The sequence below is a fragment of the Balaenoptera musculus genome, chromosome 12 (assembly GCF_009873245.2).
Source record: "Balaenoptera musculus isolate JJ_BM4_2016_0621 chromosome 12, mBalMus1.pri.v3, whole genome shotgun sequence".
Classification (NCBI taxonomy): domain Eukaryota; kingdom Metazoa; phylum Chordata; class Mammalia; order Artiodactyla; family Balaenopteridae; genus Balaenoptera; species Balaenoptera musculus.
This window is the reverse complement of record NC_045796.1, coordinates 57,440,917-57,461,093: the sequence shown is the minus strand read 5'-3', so window position 1 is coordinate 57,461,093 and position 20,177 is coordinate 57,440,917. Positions and strand designations below refer to the sequence as shown.

Here is a 20,177-nt window from a genome sequence, read left to right as displayed (position 1 = left end):
TATCCTTGGGGGATAATGTAACATCTGTCTTATGAATTCGGGGGAAAAAAAAAAAAAACCTCTTAGTGTCCAGTGTCTGCATCTTCCAAATTTGATGTTAGAGTAATGTTGAAGGATAAAATTGTACACACGAGATATTCATGTGAGATACAAACACAAAAAACAGTCCTTATTAATCTTGTTTATTTTCTCTTTTTTATTGCCTCCTATGATTTACTAGTTGTGAACTTTTGAACATCAGGACATTTTTTATACATTTGTTAAATAAATCTGCTCTATACCTGGAAATACGATGAGGAATTGCTATGAGAAATGTTTTTATACAGATTTTGATTTTTTTGTGGCTTAGTATCAGTGTTATTACTAATACAGTTGTAAGGTACGATGAGCAAACTAAGTATGGTCAATTTCATCTAAATATTGTAGGATCATGTGGAAACTAAGAAATGTCTTTCTTATCTATTTTGTTTTTCCCCAGAAATCAAAAATCTCCACATATGACAAAATGTGGGCCTTTATGAGTAGCAGGAGGCAGTCCGTGCTCGTCAAAAGTAATGAAGAAGGAATCCAGAGAGTCCTCACCTCCGATTATGCTTTCCTAATGGAGTCAACAACCATTGAGTTTGTCACTCAGAGGAACTGTAACCTGACACAGATTGGCGGCCTCATAGACTCCAAAGGTTATGGCGTCGGCACCCCCATGGGTAGGCTTCATGTCAGCCACTTGTTCTTTGTTCATTAATCTTAGTTGCTGTGAAAAGGGAAGGAAAACAGTGCCTCCATATGCCGTTAGGAATCTTGCTTCAAACACATGTATCTTGCCATGTTCTGAGACTGTATAAAGTCAGGAAGATATTTGGACATCTGCTTCTAAAGGAGTAAGTAACAAAAGGAAAATTGATTTCTACCAAATGGTCAGTAGACATTTTTACTGTATCAGTGTTGAAAACATCCACAACACCTCCCCCGCAAAGGACCTTCTCAATCTTACACTTAAAAAAAGTTTCTATGAATAAAGGTTTTGCAACATTATTTTTTCAGATTGGTGGCTTATGAATATAGTATTTGACTTAGTTAACTAAAAGAATGAGCCACAAATGGTTACTGTGAATAATTATTTTATTTACAAGAGGTATATGTTTATTTAAGAGGAATAGCAGACTATTTACCAGTAACATACCTAGAATATTTTACACTAGGATTGATTAGTTTTAACATTCTCTTTCTTCTATATGACAAAATTCTTTTCAATAATAATCATGGAATGAAATAATAATAATTGCCACAAAAGACAATGAAAATTTTCATTTATTGAGCTTCATATGTATGTATAATGTATATGAACATGTATATACATTTATATGATTAATAAATGTATAAATACATACTACAGTATATATGTACATGTCATGGGCATAAAAATGGCTCCCCCAAAATGTCCATGGCCTAATCCTGAGAACATATGAATTTATTACCTTTTATGACAAAAGGGACTTTGCAGATGTGATTAAGTTAAGGATCTTAAAATGGGGAGATTATCCTGGATTAACCAGGTGGGTCCAGTGTAATCGAAAAGGTCCTTAAAAGAAGGAAGCACAAGTGTCACAATTAAGAAGATATCGCAACAGAAGTAGTAAGAGAAAGAATGTGCTAGTCCACCTGGGCTGCCGTAACAAAACACCAGAGATTGGGTGCTGTAAAAACAACAGAAATTGATTTCTCACAGTTTTGGAAGCTGGAAGTCCAAGATCAAGGTACCAACAGATTTGGTGTCTGATGAGAAGCTGCTTCTTGGTTAATAGACCGGGAAGGAACAAGGAATCTATCTTGAGTCCCTTAAATAAGGAGCACTAATCTCATTCATGAGGGCTCCACCCTCTTGACCCAATCATACCCCAGGGACCCCACCTCCAAATACCATTATACTGGGGATTAGGTTTCAATATATAAATCCTGGGGTGGGGGGACACCATGGCAGGGAAGGGGAGGAAGAGAGAGAGAGAGAGATTGATTTGAAAATGTTACTTGGTGAACTGAAGATGGAGGAAAGGACCACAGCCTAGCAATACAGAGGACCTTTAGAAGTTAGTTTAGGAGGCAAGGAAACAAATTCTTTCCTGGAGGCCACGGAAGGAATGCAGCCCTGCAGATACCTCACTTTTAGGACTTCTGACCTATAGAACTATGGGATAATGAATTTGTGTTATTTTAAGCCACTCAATTTGTGGTAATTTGTTATAGCAGAAACAGGAAACATACTGTATGCAAAGAAAAAAAATAACAGATTAACATGTTTTTATTACATCAATTTTTTTTTTTTTAAAGAAAGGGGAAAGCACTTACAGCTACTCACTGGCTATACAGTAATGAATAATGACACTATAATTTTTTTGAGCCTTAACTTCTGCAAATTTTTAATGACTTTGTCAAAACAGATCTTCATGTATTTGTGTTTAATAAATGGTATAGTCATATTTGTCCATGTATCCTCATTCATAATTTTATTACTTTTAATTTTGAAAAGTTTCTTTCAAATGAGCTAACATGTATACCATAGTTAGAAAGTTGGGCACAGATTCATAAAAATCCCATTTCATGATAAATTCCAGAAATTGCAATAGTGTCCATGTCTTTGTTTCTTTGGGATCATTTCTAACAACTTTCAAATGTCTAGGAAGTCCAAAAATTTTCCACCATAATGACTTCAAAAACTTCAAGATTAAATTCTTTCATATTAGGTAAAGTTTACTCAAATTCATTATAGCTCAAAATAGTTCGAACTGGCTTTGAGAGAATTTTGAGACATTCGCTCCTGTAACATTACGTATTCCTGCAATTATATAGTAGACTCAAAATAATGATAGCACAGTCACTGTGAAAGCAAAGCAAAACAAAACAAGAACCTTAAGTTCTTGCTCCAAAAATTTGCAAGTGTAGCTGAGCTCACATATCTTGGGGGAGTGAGCTGTATGAGAATTCTCCAAATTAGTTTCCAAGTGGAGTACAATGTTTATTAAAGAATAAGAAATAAATAGATGCTAATTCAAAACTCAATAAGAGTTGGGCTGTTAAAACTCAATAGTAATTGTTTAGAACCTGGATGAACAAAAGATATTTTCAAGAGAGGAATATTTTACTTTTGACATGTTTTGACTTGCCAGTGCCGGGTGACAGTTGTTGCTATTATTGTTTTAAAATTCTCTACACAAAATGAACCCCCTTTATTGTTTGCACCAGGGAAAGGCCATCCAAAGCTTTGCCATTATTATGCCAATGTATATATTAATTCAGAAGTTTTCTAATTAATTCTTATATATAAAAATGTTTGAGTTCTCATAATTATAGCTTAAGAAGCACTTCTTTTCAAAATGCTTTAAATTATACTTATATTCACAGTAAGGATTGAGTTTATTGCCACAGTTTTGTGTTGATGGAGTGTTCAAATCCTGGCATGCTCCATAGTTAGATCCCATATGGCTGTTTGCCTCACTAAGAATTACCTAAAGAACTCAACAACTTCATGAGTTGATGTACCATTTATTTGGAATTTGTGATGAGTAACTTCGATAACTTTTCAAGCGTACTTGTACTCATTTATGAAAAGTTATATGAACAAATTTATGTTTTAGAAAAGAGGCTGATAATATGCTGTAAGGTATCATCATGTAGTATTTTGCACACTGATATTCTAGATTTAGCCTTGTCACTTAATATGATCTTAGACAAGTGACATGAAATTTATAGCTTCTAAATTTCTTTCTTTTTTTTTTAATTAGTAAAATTACAGGGTGAGACTAGGAACACCTAAGGTCTATTTAATGCTAAACTTATAGTAATGTTTCAGGTAATATACTTGACAGAGTCCCAGAGTTTGATTTAAAGTGGGCTAGAAACTACGTGGAGAAATATGATTAGTTGATGTTTTCAAACAAATTTTAAAAATCAAACACCTTCTTAAACACTTATGAGAGGAATGGAAGCAGTGATTTGATAGCTTCCCATTGCCTCACAGTTTCATTTGGAAAGAGCTGAAGAAAATAAATGCATTTTTCAGTGTTGTTTCTGGAAGGAGTGAGATTTCTGTGTATCCTTACCCTCCTCTTTTGCTTTACATTGAGTGGAAAGAGGGCAGAGATTTTTGTCTGTTTGTTGTTGTAAGCCCACACAACAATAGTGCCTGCACTCTGTGGACCCTCAATTATTTGTTCAACAAATGAACTCTACATATGAAAATACGATGGTGCAGCAAGATTTATAAATAGAGAAAACAAATAACTTTTGGAGCTAAAGATCGGCATGGTATCTTACATTACTCAATGCGATGACCTCATTAAACAAACCAGAGTGACTGAGGGTAGTGAGAATTGGATAAGATTTGGGGAGGATGTTTGAGGACTTTAGAGTATAGCACAGATATTCTTCATTAATATTAGTTACATAATAGCACTCATAATTTCAAAATTTCTAGAATAAAGAAATTTGACATACTTAATATACAACCTTAACTTGATGGGGTTTTTTGGTTTGTTTGCTTGTTTGTGTTGTAAATACAATGTACCAGTGTACCAGGAATGTCTCTTATCATATTGTTTTGCTTTGAGGAAATGCTTGTTACAAATAAATCAAAATAGTATATTATATAATTCTCAAAAAATCCCTGAGATATTTCAGATGTGAAAGCTATTTAAAAAAAGAAAGATAACAGTTAAATCAGTTCTAGGGAAGCTGTTACAGTTTCTTGGAACCATACAAATAGCAATTTTTGTTTTCTCCCTACCCCTGACACTGTTTACTGAAAGATATTGACTTATAAGGAAAATATAAAACAATTCAAAATATTAATGAATGTATAAACTATATAACTTTTTAAATGTAACTTTTTAAATGAAGGAAAATACTGAGCACAGCATTTGGAATTTCTGTTTCTTCTCATTTTAAGCTTATCTTATATATGAGAGAACAAAACAAATTAAACTATAAGCCTTAGGGTGTAGATTTTTTTTTTTCCTATCTGTTCAACTCAGCTGATCAGATCAACTTTTGCCTTCTGAAGAAAGCGTAGTTATTGCAGAAAATAGTCATTGATACAGGCAAGGTCACTTGCATGAGAAACTTAAGAAATCAAGTTGAATTATATATCTAAGTGGAATCATTTCTTCATAGTGTGTAGTTAGCTTGGAATGATAGTGTAATAAATTAGTGTTTTCATTAAAATGAATTTTTAAAAATTAGGTAATGGCACATGATAAATTTCTTTTATAGGACTTTCTTGGACTTTTAATGTAAAATTATCAGTACATATTAATAAAAATTCAAAGCATCTAATAATACTTTGACATAGCAAAATTATAGACTAGGAAGAATATTTTACCATATTCTTCTTTATTTTCATTGCCAAATAATATTGAATTTAAATTTATTAAAATGTCTCGTTACTAAAAGTTGCTTAATGCATTTAACATACATTTTGTTTTTAGCCTAATTCTGAATGAGATAAATTTGAACATAATAATTTAAATTTAAAGGGATGAATATTCAAATCACTCACCTGTAGGTATTGCAATATAATTTTTGTTTCTTTTGTTCAGATAGTTTTCTTCTGTTTGACTTGATAATATTAAGTTCTTAACTTTAGTAAATTATATTTTATTCACTCATAACATAGTATAAAATTAAAATGATTTTGAGACTCCAATACATTATGAGTAAGTCTTAACTCATATAACTTCATCAAAGAAGTATAATCTAGAGAGAGGCATTTCACACTTTACCCCCTCAAATATGTCTGAGAAAAAAACTTCAGGCAGTAATTTATGATTTACTATGTCATAGCTCTGCCAAAAATATGGCTTTCATGAATTATTACTTAGTCATTAATAAATGCAATGACGTGCAACTCTAGTATTTGAATGAGATTCTGACTTACCATAAATTTTCAACCACCATCATAACCTGCACTTCTCAACTAGTTAATTAGCATTTGCCTTTTATATCATCTTTTTCAAGCATATTGACAATTTTTTGGTAATATGTCATTTTTACTTAGTTTTAAAATTTTGTTTAATTATAAGCCAAAAAATAAAAATAAAAAATAATGCATTTAGGTGTGAAAAAGAAAAGGTTATTTGAGTCTTTTTCCCAACAAGAGTTAAGGAGATGAATCTATTCAAAGCAGAGCAATATAGGCTCAGGTTCTGGAAATTTAGATCAGTTCCAGAAATTACCCAGGATTTTGAGTTTATACCTGCAGGAGCCATAAACTGATATGAAAATTCTGTCTTTATTAATACTGCAAATGTGATCAAGGAGAGGAACTCCCTTTGCTTTGCTTTTATTGTTGCTCAGAGTTTTAGATATTGTCATAGAGGTGTATGTGGTTAAGTGCAGGAGGGTAAAAAGAAATACTATGTCTCTTTTGGAGTGAATATTCAGAAATATTTCAAAAATTATATATATTTTTCTTTTTTCCCCCAGAAGTCCATGCGTCCTTTTAACCTGCTAGGCCTCCTCCTGTGTGATTCATCTAGGGGCCTGCCATCACCATTCATCACTCTGAGTGTGATGATTACTGCCCAAACTGTTGTGAAATCACTGAATGACTCAGATATAAGCTATTTAATTAGGGAAGCTCTGTTTACACAAAAATACCTTAGTGGAGCAATCAACAATGATGTGAAGGTAAATGCTAAATAAGCATAAGCTGGTTTAATTAAGCTTGCGGTGACATTAAATCCCTTTCATAGTTTTCCTGACTGCAGCAATGTTATTTTAATGTGATATTTACTGTATGGTAGATTTTTGAAATTGTAGGTGTTCTTACTCATAATACGTTAATTGAACTTCCTTTTCATTCATTAGAATTTTTAAAAAACAACAACTGGATGGGGTAAAGCAAAAAAAGCAAATCACAGCAGTTTTCATGAAGGAATATTTAAAATGTGTGAGCAAATGTAGTCTTGCCTTTTAATTCACCATAGGTGATAATCTATTTTAGCCAAACAGGGAGCGTTTCTACTTAATGGCATTTTCAGCTGCCTTGCCTCCCTTCTGACCACCCATACTAAAAGCCTTCTTGGCTTCTGTCTTTGGAATGTTGAGTGCACAGGGCGCTTTGAGGACTAGGCAGACTCAGCAGTCCATGAGCTGGTAGGAAAACAGCAATCTAGAAAAAAATCCATTAGGCCCAGTTGGTGTTATTTTGCTTTGCTGTGTTCAATTTGGTAGAAATATTGTAAAGTGTCTGAAGGGTCCCATTAAAACTATTTCTGTTTTTAACAATGAGCTAGTGGCACACTTCATTCAGTTATTGGTGCCTCCCAACTTTAATAACATATGGGGAGCACGAGTCAGCTGAAAAGGGGATGGAGGAAATTCTGCTCATGTCTGTGCCTATCATCCAAGATGCTAAAATTTTCTATAATCTTATGTATCCTTATCTTACTTCTGAGATTAAATCAGTAGTAGGTTTCAAACAGTCCATGAATAATTATATCTGTGAACAAAGTCCAAATTAAATTACTTATATCATAGTCAGAGAACTACTGAAATATGTGTAATACATGAAGAATGTAATAGGCAATGTAGAGGTGAAGTAAAGATGAATGTAAAGAGTATATTTATAAATCCCTTATAATACTAAGGTTAAATTTAATGACAATTTTATCAGACACAAAATTGGTATATACATTTTTCTTGTATTATATTTACTTATGTAATTATAAATAAGATGCATTCTTGCTTCATAATTGGATTTTAATGTTACCTTTATAAACTATTTTACAACATATTTTATATTAATGAATACAAAATAGCTGTAGCCCTATTAGTAATTCTTAAGTAAGTTTTATCTCATTATAATGCCCTTACACATAATCAGCCTAAAGTAAAAAATATTACAATAGGTTGTATCATGGACTCTTTATGGTAGAAGGATACCACACTGACATATGAACAATGTGAAATTTCATTCTTCACTTCTATTTTCTAATGTTAAATGCATGAGATCTCACTGCTTCTTCATTTCTTGTTATTTGATGAAGTGAGAGATGTAGAATTGGTACTAAGGGAGACATGTTGTTTATTTAAGGCAGATGTTGGTGTTTATAAAAATAGAAATCAGTATGAAATGCATGTTTTTTCCCTGTTTCGCTCACCATCCATTTCTAGAATTCCCAATTCATCATATAATAAGTACTGTAATATTCATCATTATAGATGCATAATATTGCCGGCCTTCAGTTCTTCAGCTTTACAGAAATGAATGAATACATTTGTCTTCATTAGTTGAACATAATGCACAAAAATTGATGCAAATTATTCATCTTTCTGCAGGTCAAACCTTCCATTAAAATGCATTTTATTTTTTTCATTGCATAAGCAGCATAATTTTAATGCTGGTGAAGTAATTTTGCAAGTCTAAATCGAGATCTAATAATTTTCAGAGCCTGAATTAAACAAACAAAAAAAGCACCAAATTACCCCTGTAGAAGCTGTATTTTCCTGGCATATTTGTTAAAGTCTAGGTTTCATGTCACCGAAAACAGACGAGTCTCAGTAAGCTATGCCTGCTACACAGACATCATCAACAGACTCTGTAGGCTAGAATCTAGGAAGCTTCCACAGGGAATTTGATGAATTGTGAGCACCAGTGCGAGCAGCCTTCATGAATATTGTAAATGCTGATGAAATGGTACCTAAACAATGAATAAATAGATAATTCTCATGAAAACAGAGTGAGTTCCGATAGACTTTATATGCAAACATTAGAACATTAATTCATTTTGTTTGTGTCTTGTGGTGATTACTCCAAGGCCATGGGTTCAAATTCCATTATAGATTAGTTAGCCAGATTGTGCCAGACTGTCATCCTTTGGTTAGCAAGACTAAGTAAGATCAATGAATCACTTGTATTGGGGAAAAAATAGTCAAAACATAGTGGTGAAATGTATAAGCACTAAATTCTGAAGATGAATGCCTTGCATTTGCTGGCCCTCATGTGAAAGGCATATTCTTATCATGCTGTGTAGAATATGTGGCCTTTGTAGACAGATGACTTATGTACAAATCTTAATTCCACTTGAGTGTCCTAGGTGTCCTAAGTGAAGTTACTATGCCTCCCAGAGACTCAGCATTCTTATTGGTAAATGGGTAGAATCATGTCTACATAATTAGATTGCAGTAAGGCTTAAACATCAAATTTATAGTATTGGATCAGAACATATGCACCACAAATAATTCTGAAGGACTGTTCTGAAGAAATGTTTTATAATAAGTAAAATGATATATTTGTGGTTTTAAAGTCATTTGCATCTTACCCTTTTTCTCTCTATTCTTTATATTTTTAGTAATACTGAATGTATTGTAGGTAAGATGTATTGTTAATATGATCCATTCTTAACTAATTAGAAATCATTTCCTATGGAACCCAACCAGGATTTTATCATCAGCCAATCAGTATATTGTATTTAAATAACCATGATCTGGTTACTTAGAAAGTTATCGGTATCTATTTTATAGAGATGAGACAATTTCTATTGTTGGGCATTATCTAAATAAAGTTTTTCCTTCTCTGAACATTTCCTGAGTGTTTAGTAAACAGAGTCCAAGACGTATTCAGAGAAGATTATCATCTCTGAAGACATGTATGTTTCCTTTTAATTTTGTCAATCTATAAGAAATTTTATCACTCTTCAACCTGCTTGGATCTGTAAAATAATGAACATAAAATATAAATATGCATCATCCCCTTTCTTCAGGAGATAGACTTGGAAAAACAACTTTAACATCAAATAGAGAAAATAGAATATTGAACACAAACAAGTAGTCTGTTATTTAATGTAGGGTCTCAGAGTGGTAGAATTCACTGAGGACCAAAGTTCAGTTAGGCCAAATTGAATAAGGGACTTGAGCTCTACCTTAAAGGATGGGTACTTTACTCTCCTGAAAAAGTTATTCTCTCTCCCAATTTTGGGATTCTTGAAGATTAAGTAGGTTGAAGATTTTATTTAAAATGGTCCAACTTTTATAATTCATTCATTAAAGTTTAATATTGGACTTGGGAAAAGACACGATAGTAAAGTATTCCTCACATTTCCACTCTTATTGCTCTTCAAAAGATTATTATGCAGATGAAAAATTGTAAGAAAAGCAGCGTTTCTAGAATGAAACTATTTCTATTTTCATATTTTGTGTCAGCGTTACATGATTTAATACCCAGAGAAGAAATGTGACTACAAATCTACTTCACCAGCCACTTTTAACTAATATGTATGAAATACGTCAGAACCAGTGAAAATAGTTTACTTTTTCATCATGTGCTGATAACATTTGCCCTTCTTATCCTTTTTCACATAAGTCAAAGAATATTCAGAATATGAATAAAAGGCAAATGGCTAAAATACATACTCTATAATTTGAATTTTTTATTGATACATTTTGTGTACCTCATATAACCATCTCCTTTTGTGATCTTAGATACTTAAATTTTCTCCTGAGGACTCTACAAATATTCCTTTAAGTAGAATGCATTCAAATTACTTTTCTATAGAGGTCATAACACTTTGAATTTTAACGTCTACAACAAAGAAAAAAAAACCACAACCTCTATCCAATTTAAGCCAGTTATAGATTTTGAATATAAGTACTTAAAATTTCTTTAAAAATTACTATATATTAAATGTCCTTGGTGGTACATACACTTGATATCTATATACCTTTGCTCCCTAAATCCATATAGTCTCTACCTCATAGTTTTTTATCTCTCTTCTCTTATTTCTACATTAACAGTGTCATTTATATTTGGCTCCATTCCACCGTGACCCTGATATCTTGAACTTAGTTCTATCCTCTATATCTAGAAGAAATGAACGAAGTGGGTTTGGGATGCTCTTACTATCATTTTCCTTTCTCATATATACCTTTCTAAACCAATAATGCAAATAGAAAGAAAAATAGAGGAAAAGCAGGTGAAAGGCAGCCAAAGAGAAAGAAGAGCTGTTGTCCCTACTCTTCTTTTCAATGTAATGAAGCCTTTTTTGTGAACCTGATCAGCAGACTAAGATAGTTCCATCTGTCACGTGGTTCTACAATATGGTGTTCTTTATTATAATGATCCTCAAACTTGTAAAGGTTATTCAACATATGTGTTTTGTGTTGCAGTGAAAACTCTAGGAGGGCAGGGCTCATATTACATTGTTCATCCCTATATGCCTAGAATCTAGCACCTGTGTATGTATATCTAATAATTAATAGTAAAAAAAGATACATACATGGTCCTTGCCCTTGGGACACTCATATCATTATCTAGTAGGAAAAGATATATAGCAAAACATTGGAATATGATGCACCAAATGTTGTACTAGAGTATCTGCAATGTGCTATGGCACCAAAGAAGAGGGATCCTGTGTATCTCTGCGGTAGCTAAAGAAAAGTGTGCAAAGATCAGGAAAGATGAGAAGTTTATCTGGATGTGAGGACATTCAACCAGAAAATTGGAGGAAGTATGGAAACAGGATTCTCCAGGCAATGGGAAATATAACTTCATAGTTTGTATTGCTGGCATGTTAGGTGTGAGGAGAAGGGGATAAAGTCTGAGAAACTTGTGATAGGTTGAAGAAAGGGATTGTATGACATATTTAGGAATTAAGGTTGTATTCTATAGCTTTAGAGCACCATTAAAAAAAATTTAAGCAGGAAAATGATGTTCATAAATTTCCAGTGTGGAAAGATTACTAGGTATCACGGAAGACTGATCACTTTTAGCTCTCATTTACCATTCTGTGATTAAATGTTATGGGTTGATAATTTGTTTTCAGGATGAGATTAATCTCCTTTAATTTTTATGATTATCACTCATGGATTCCTTATTCTCCTATCATATTGAGATTTTTCGATAGAATACCTTCAAAAGAAAATACAAAGAGTGATGACAGTAACTTCACACCAGTTTAGCTTTTATCTAACAGGAAATCTGAAATGGACCCCATGAAGTGTTTAGTTGCTACATATATTAAATGCTTCATTTGAAATAAATGCATTATAATTATTAGATATAGATTAGATAAAGATATATAGTTTGGGTTCATAAGAAATGACTGAAGATAAAATTGCAGGCATGTATGACCAACTGTTAAGTAATTAATATTTTATTTATGCATGTATTCATTCCAGAAATATTGTCTTCACTGTGTGCCAGGTGTTATACTAACAAAGGAAATACAACCCTGTCCTTATGAAATTTACAGCCTGTTAGGGTAAATGAGCATTAAACAAATAGTCACAGAAATTATTTTTCAGTTACAAACTGAGATAAGTTCTATAGAGGAAAATAACAATGATGCTTGGTATTGTATAACAGCATTGTTGACTGAATACGGCATAAAACTGGAAAATAGCAATTTAAAATGGAATCTGAAACGTAAATATAAAATTTGACTTAGCACTTCTTAAAAACAAATATGGGAGAGACAGTGTCCTAAGAGATAATAAAACCCATCTTTCACTGAGAAAAAGGCTCTAAGAAAATGGGGTCTGGTTCCAATTTTATTGGAAGATTTTATCATGGAAATAATGGTAAAAAGAGATAAAGCTCTAAAAGTACTCAAAATACGTTGTGCATTTAGGGCACCCAGCACTCATCTCAGCATAGGAAGCAGGGAACCATTTCATAAAATATAACATTGCCAGCAGCACTGTAATTTAAGAAAGAAAGTTGATGGTTCCAGCAGATAGCCTCAGATCTTTTGTGCTCGCAGGTCTTTTACTTATTAAGGCACTGACCGAGGCCACTGACAGTTGATATAAATGCAAAGATGGCATAAAAATTTATAAACTTATTTGTCACCCTAACTTATTCTAGATGGTTAACACTAAAAGTGTGAAACAAGTCTGTTTATGAACTCTATTTGTTCCACTGAATTTAATAAGAACCTGAGAAGGTGTCCAATATCAGAAGTTCTGCCTTAACATATTTTGACTATATCATAATGGATATATTATAATGAATTATAATGGATTATTATAATTATATTATAATGGTTTCATTCAAAAAGCATTTGTTTAATGTTTACTGTGTGATAGGCACTGTGCTAGATGCTGGATGAAATAAGATGAATTAATGGATGGTTGATTACCTATAACTGACAGGTAGCCTGATTTTTAAGTCATTATTTAAAGGGCTTCAAGTATTTCGGTATATGTCTTAGAAACATTTATCAGATTAAACACTTTCAAAGAAGAGGAATAATTAAGGAATTATTGAAGCTTTTTGAGGCAAATCATTGATATAATATACACTTAGTGATTATAGTATAGTCACATACCCACAAGATGTGTAAGTTACTATTCTTCAGAAAGTGCACAGTATCTTGGAGAAATGACAAGCTAGAGGAAACTTAAAATTATGAGTAGTCTACTTCATAAAAATATCTTCCCAGACCCAAAGAAAACAAACACCAGGATGTTACCTAATTCTCTGTCATACACAGCACATAATATCATCATGATGAGCTAAATAACTATGAAATATAAAACAAAGGAAAGTAAAGTTCTTTAGGAAGTGGGCAGTAGGGATTTGTCATTATAAGTAACGGAAATACTTAGCCAGCCCCTTAGAATTTTAACAAAATATTCAAAGGATTTGGGTGCTATTAGGAAAAACAAAGGCTGTGTATTTTTCCCCAAAATTGGTTTCATCAGTTTTGATATACAAATATGTTTAAATAACTCTTGTAACTTTTGTCCCCCAAAAGTATTTTGTAAAGAGACTTAAAAGAAGACACATCTTAAAGTAAGTATTGTGATCCGAATTCTTATGAGCTGATGCTCATGAAGCATATGGAGCTAATAGATGAAAAAGAACATACAAAAAATATGCTACTTGATCAGTAGTGCTGTGATAATGTGTAAATTCAAAGCTAGGCAGGGACAAGCAGAAGATCTAACAAGAAACAACTTGTTTTTGACAGAGAGAGCTGATGTAGTAAGAGTAGTAATTATTGTTATCTAAGGCAGTGTTTTTCAAGTTGAGGTTAAAATAAAATAATTGACGGGGACATTAACAGATATGAAGGAAAAAATTCTTCCACTAAAAATAAATTTAATCATTTAAAATATTTTTTTAACTTTTTCCTTTGATGGAGAGATGGAAACCTTTTATTTTGTTAACGTATAATGTGAATTTACAAAAGATATATTTGTTATGGAGTATTCTTCAAGCTTATCTGACCAATGAATTCTTTAAAAGTGAAACACAGAAGTACATTTCCCAAAAAGAGAAGTGTGTGGGGAAAATCCAGTTTAGGAAATATTGGTATAATGAGTTTCAGAAAGAGATATTTATAGAAAGCAAGAGTGATTTTTTTCTGACCTTTGTAATTGATTAAAGCATGCAGAAGCTTGATTTGAAAGTAAGGAAACTTTTGGCAGTATGGATGGGATATCTCCAGTATGTGTATGGATAATGTGATTTTAGAATATTTCACTAAAGCATGGTAAGTATTAGACTTGTTGTGCAACCTTTAAAGAAAAGCTATTTATCAGTCACTGAGCCTCCTCAAGAATTAAATGTAATGCTAACTCCATTTCCTTTATCCTTTCTATATTATCTAGATGTACTGAATAGGATAAGGAAAATGTTTGGTACATACTTAAATTGGTGTGTTTGTAAAGAGCATGAAAAGGACAATCAAATGAGCAAATGAATAAACTATGTGTAGTAGATTTAGACTTTAGAACCAAGTATGTATAACAATGTGTGTATTCCATTCTATAAGTAAGAAACATCAAATGACAGAAAGGAAGGGAAGAAGGGAGGGGAGGTGGGAGAGGAGGGAGGGAAAAGAAGGAAAGGAAACAAAAAGAGAATGTATGAAAAAAAGGAAGGAAAGGTAACAAGGAAGGTAGGGAAGAGGAAGGAGGGAAGAAAGTAAGGAAGAGAGGAGCGAATCAATTCAATTTAATAAACCCAGCAAGTTGGCTCTGAACTACTTGGTGAGATTTGTATTAATCGTTTATAACAAATCACAGTTTATTTCCCTAAGGAGCTTTTAGTCAATTTGTTGGGAGGAATGTTAATGAAATTATAATTTTTTTGTAAAATTCTTTGATCTATGTAAAATTCTTTGATTTATGTAAAATTTAACATTTAGGGACATTTGGAGACTAATTTTTTTATCGAGGAAATTCTGAATAGGTGCATTTGTAGGTTTTATTTATGCCCACACATATACTGCTGCTGTATATCACTCGAAACTTCCTTTATGTCTCCTTCAACTGTTCTTCTGAGCCCCACGTCTTATGCATCTGATACATCAAGGGACTTCACTATGTAGTAATCATATGTCTTTCTTTCGTCCCTGTTTTCTCCCTCCCTCCCTCCCTCTCTCTCTCTTTCTTTCTTCCTTCCTTCCTCCCTTCCTTTCTCTCTCTCTCCCTCTTTCTCTCTTTCATGTAAGGGAGAACCTTTTTTATCTGGTAAATGGGATCTTTCTGCAACTTGAAAAAAAGACCGTTTTTAAAACATAATCGTTCCTTACCGTTAGTATGGAGCATGTGTTTAAACAACCAAAGAAAGTCCCATTGTGAGCAAGAATACAAATGAAACAAAACCCAGAGATTGCATAGTGAAAATCAAAGAGCTAAATTCAGTTTTAAGAGGTGTTTGCCTTATCCTGCATGATGTTTTTTAAAAGTAATTTATTTGAGAAAATTTTAATGTAGAAAATTTTAGACAAAATATTTCCTGGGATATAATTAAAGTTAAAATGTCTGGTAACCCTGTGTTGAAATTCTCACAGATTTTTGATAAAACTGGAACTGAAAATTATCTTTTCACATTGGATGTTGTAATTTTTCAGATACTTTTGTCTAGCTTGTTTCTTCACCCATTTATGGTTACCTATTTGTCCCCTTAAGCATTTGAGGATTGACTTTTAGGTGCAACAGTATATGTTATAATAGACATGTTTACAATTTCCTCAGTCGTTTTCTAATCAAAGTTAGGGTCCTCTTGCAAAAATACTCATCTTCCTTGGAGGCAACCTTATGGTGCGTTAACCCCAGCTTTTCCCAGGTGCCACTCAATGCCCTCATAGTTCTTGGCTTGCCAGCATATGGTTTGAAGCTGGGTTCATACTTGGGCAAAAGTTAGACTCTATCTATCTAACTAATGTCTGTTCACTTCATTAGAGCTAAGTGCATGGCTATTCATGTCACAGAGAAGATAAAAGATACTTTTATTCTTTGATCTCAATATGTCCTTGAGATTTTTCAAATAGTTAAAGTTTCAAACCACTTTTGACTTTAACTAGTACCTGCTAGGAATGCGTCCCAAGGACCATCAAATGATGTACCAAACAAGTAATCATTCATTATTGAATTATTGTTTTTTAAAATGAATCAATGACAGAATGACAAATAAAGCATGGCAATGATTTAGTGTCATTGATTATATTATCTATATTATTTCACCCTGTTAAAAACCTCAAAATGAGGTGTATTAATTTTGTAGCTTTGATTCAAACCAAATTCTATTTACATATTATTATGTTTACACTGGAAAATAAGTGTGAGGAGGTTTGCTAGCAATAGGACATTTTCATATTTACAATAAGTGCTGGAAATAGGAAGCTCAACCAGCAAGAAATCAAGATGTTTCCATCATTTGTTGAACAGTGGGTTGCTTTTGTTTGTCTGTGCCTTATTTTGAGGATGAAGTAGAGAATATGGTGTCTGAAGATATTGAATAAACATCCTAAAGCAATTCGGTGGGTTTGGTGAGTTGGCAATAAATAATATTCTTTTAATTTTGCTCAGGATGAGAAATGACCTGGCTCAAAATATTGCTTAGGTAGATCAAGAAATTTTCATATTTCAAAGTCTACTTTTCATGTCACTTTCCCCCCAACATTTGCTTATAATTATACTTCCAGGCCACGTTTTTATATTTGTCACCTGTGGTCATTTTCATAAGTACTATCAGTATAAAATTTGTTTCAGATACTATGTTTCTAATTGAAGGATATATTTGATAAACTACAGATCTTCTTAAAATGATTTTTTTTTCCTCAATCAAATGTTTATTTTGCAGGGAATATACATGGTTAATCAGAACGGTAATTCAGAGTAAATGTGACTTTGAAGCTGCTGCTAGGCTAGTTGTAGTGATTTAATGAAAACTGGATAGTCAAACAAGATGACCTTTATTTATGGTTTTTAAATACATATCAGAGGAGACCAAAAACACCCCACTGTCACTCTTATATTTTGTCAAGACTGCCTCAATCAGATATAATGCTCCTCATAATATGAAACATTGGTTGAGAGCAGTTTGAAAATTAAGATAGATGATAGATATAGAGAGATGATAGATGGATAGAAAGGAAGAAGGGATGAAAGAATGAAAGAAAGGAAAGAAGGAAGGAAGGAAGCAAAAGAAAGAGAAAGAAAGAAAGAAAGAAAGAAAGAAAGAAAAAGAAAGAAAGAAAGAAAGAAAGAAAGAAAAGAAAAGAAAGGGGAATAGATAGATATCCTGTATTCCAAAGGGTTTACAATCTACTTAGGAAAGTAGATCACATCTTGAAAGGTAAATAATAGTAATACTAGGTGACCTAGCCTGAGTGTCCAGTGAGTGACCAAGGTAGAAAGTAATATGGGCTAGGCTAATCCATTGAAATCTGAAGTGGCTAAGGGGCGGAATTTAAACTGAACATTTTCATCAGAGTAGTATTTGGAAGAGAATATAGGAAGGAAACTGAGAAGCAGAAATTCCCCTGCTATAATTAGGAGTTGTTGCACAATAAAAATAAAATATTTAAGTTCTAATTATAGGAATGGATAATGCCCCTTTAAGAAAAGCTGTGAAGGGCTTCCCTGGTGGCGCAGTGGTTGAGAATCTGCCTGCCAATGCAGGGGACACGGGTTCGAGCCCTGGTCTGGGAAGATCCCACATGCCGTGGAGCAACTAGGCCCGTGAGCCACAATTACTGAGCCTGCGCGTCTGGAGCCTGTGCTCCGCAACGAGAGAGGCCACGACAGTGAAAGGCCCGCGCACTGCGATGAAGAGTGGCCCCCGCTTGCCGCAACTAGAGAAAGCCCTCGCACAGAAATGAAGACCCACCCAACACAGCCATAAATAAATAAATAAATACTTAAAAAAAAAAAGAAAAGCTGTGAAAAAATGTATAGAAGCCATATAAACATTACTTCTGCATAGACTGAAGATTATGTTAAAGAAACAGCTCTTCACCTGGATTTGGTAGATCTTCAGTCCTCCAACTTTTTCCATAAGCTACTAACTTTTTTTGATTTTTCTTTGTATTTCTGCTTTTTAGTTTGCCTACTCTTGCTAAAAGAGCAATACTGAATTAGTCCTGTTATATTAATGAAGTAAAAAGAAGATATATAGTGCTGTCCCTTATGAAGCAGAATAGTTTCCTCATAAGATTTTTAATTGCTGTTAGCAAAAATATATCTTTAGGTGCAAATGTAGTTATATTTAAATCAAAACAAAATCACAGACAACATAGAATATGAGCTGAAATTAGTGTTTTTCTACAAGCGGAAAAACACTTATGGATGAATCTGTGCAGAAAAATGGAATGTGCAGTATAGTGTTTTAGGAAGGAAGGTTAAACTTTAGAAACAGGCTATTTTCTGGGTGGGAAAAAGCAATAAGACCAATCCCTTGGGACAGATGTTGAAAGATGCATATAGTTCAGTATTATTCCATGCTTCTGGGCAACCAATTAGAAAAGTTATTACTTATCATGTAATAGCTAATACAGATGAATATCTACCCCCATCAGCATAAATACTATAAATTTCACTTACATTGTTGCCTCCACTGAAAAGAATCTTTCCAAAGTGTAAAACGGTAAATAAACAACCAAAAAATCTTACAATGCGTTGCCATGATGGTTTTTGAATGACCCAAGTTTGTACAAACCTGTTACTTCTCTTATTTGTATCAAATAACAAATATGAGTGATTATTTATCTGCAAGTATTAGCCACCCCTGAATAGAGCTTGTTAATCATGATCACTTTAAATTATTGCACTTAATCATGGGAAACACCATTTTTTGCACAACTTTCCTAAAAATCGAGGTTACTGTTTTATCAATGCTCTGTTTTCAGTGTTGAATGATTACTAGACATTAACTAAATATCCTTGCCCTCTATCCATTTCCTTTTGTAGATTTCTACTTACCGTTTTATTATTTTTCCAATGGTGTGAGTTGAGCCTGCCTTTAAGAGAGAGAGATTTTCCTCTTTCAAAACAAAATGTATCTTTTACCCTTCAAAATCAGAAAGGCCACCTGCCCTATTTATTTCGTTAAACTTCTATTTTCTGCCATTTTCCAGTTGTTTTTTGCTACTGAAAATAAATACTGGCATACTTTGGAGCATTTGGAAAGAGCTCTGTTCTCTCATCATGTAACCTTTAATTATGAAATTTTGGGTTCCTGGAAAGCATTAACGAACCCTCTCTTTTCTTAGGTTCTCCATATAGAGACAAAATCACCATAGCAATTCTTCAGCTGCAAGAGGAAGGCAAGCTGCACATGATGAAGGAGAAGTGGTGGAGGGGCAATGGGTGTCCAGAGGAGGAGAGCAAAGAGGCCAGTGCCCTGGGGGTTCAAAATATTGGTGGCATCTTCATTGTTCTTGCAGCCGGCTTGGTGCTCTCAGTTTTTGTGGCAGTGGGAGAGTTTTTGTACAAATCCAAAAAAAACGCTCAATTGGAAAAGGTAAATGTCACTTTTTTACAACTTAAAACACTCTTTGTTATAATAAAACGAACTTTTTAATCTTTCCAACCAAGGGAAATACTTAGAACTGTGTTAATGGTCTTCTGCCACTCATTATATAACAAAGGTTCATAGAACTCAGGATCACCTTCGTAATTTTTAATTAAAATGTAATATTTTAAATTGAAGCCAACTTCAGGGCCAGTAACTATTTTTCGTCTTACTGAAGTCTGAAAATGGAGAAATTTTGCTGCTCGAAGTTCACTGTGGTTAGTTTATTAAGGGAATATAATTAATGAAGGAAGCAAAACTGAGAAACTGTGATATAAAGAAGAAATTTCTCTGCAGATAAAAAGTTCTTTAAGATACGATACTCATTAACAGTTTCAAGTTAGAGAGTAAATGAAATTTTTATTTGAAGATTTTTGGT

The 20,177-nt window shown here is 33.2% G+C and overlaps 1 protein-coding gene across 4 annotated transcripts in view; it reads left to right on the top strand.

Annotated features, from left to right (window-relative positions):
* GRIK2 (glutamate ionotropic receptor kainate type subunit 2) overlaps positions 1–20,177 on the top strand; it is a 633,079-nt gene that overhangs the window by 598,088 nt on the left and 14,814 nt on the right. For all 4 annotated transcript variants that reach the window (XM_036871504.1, XM_036871501.1, XM_036871502.1 and 1 more), the window contains exons 15-16: positions 479–704; positions 19,497–19,747. In XM_036871504.1, coding sequence (XP_036727399.1) covers positions 479–704; positions 19,497–19,747 — 477 coding nt within the window. The remainder of the gene's footprint in view (positions 1–478; positions 705–19,496; positions 19,748–20,177) is intronic.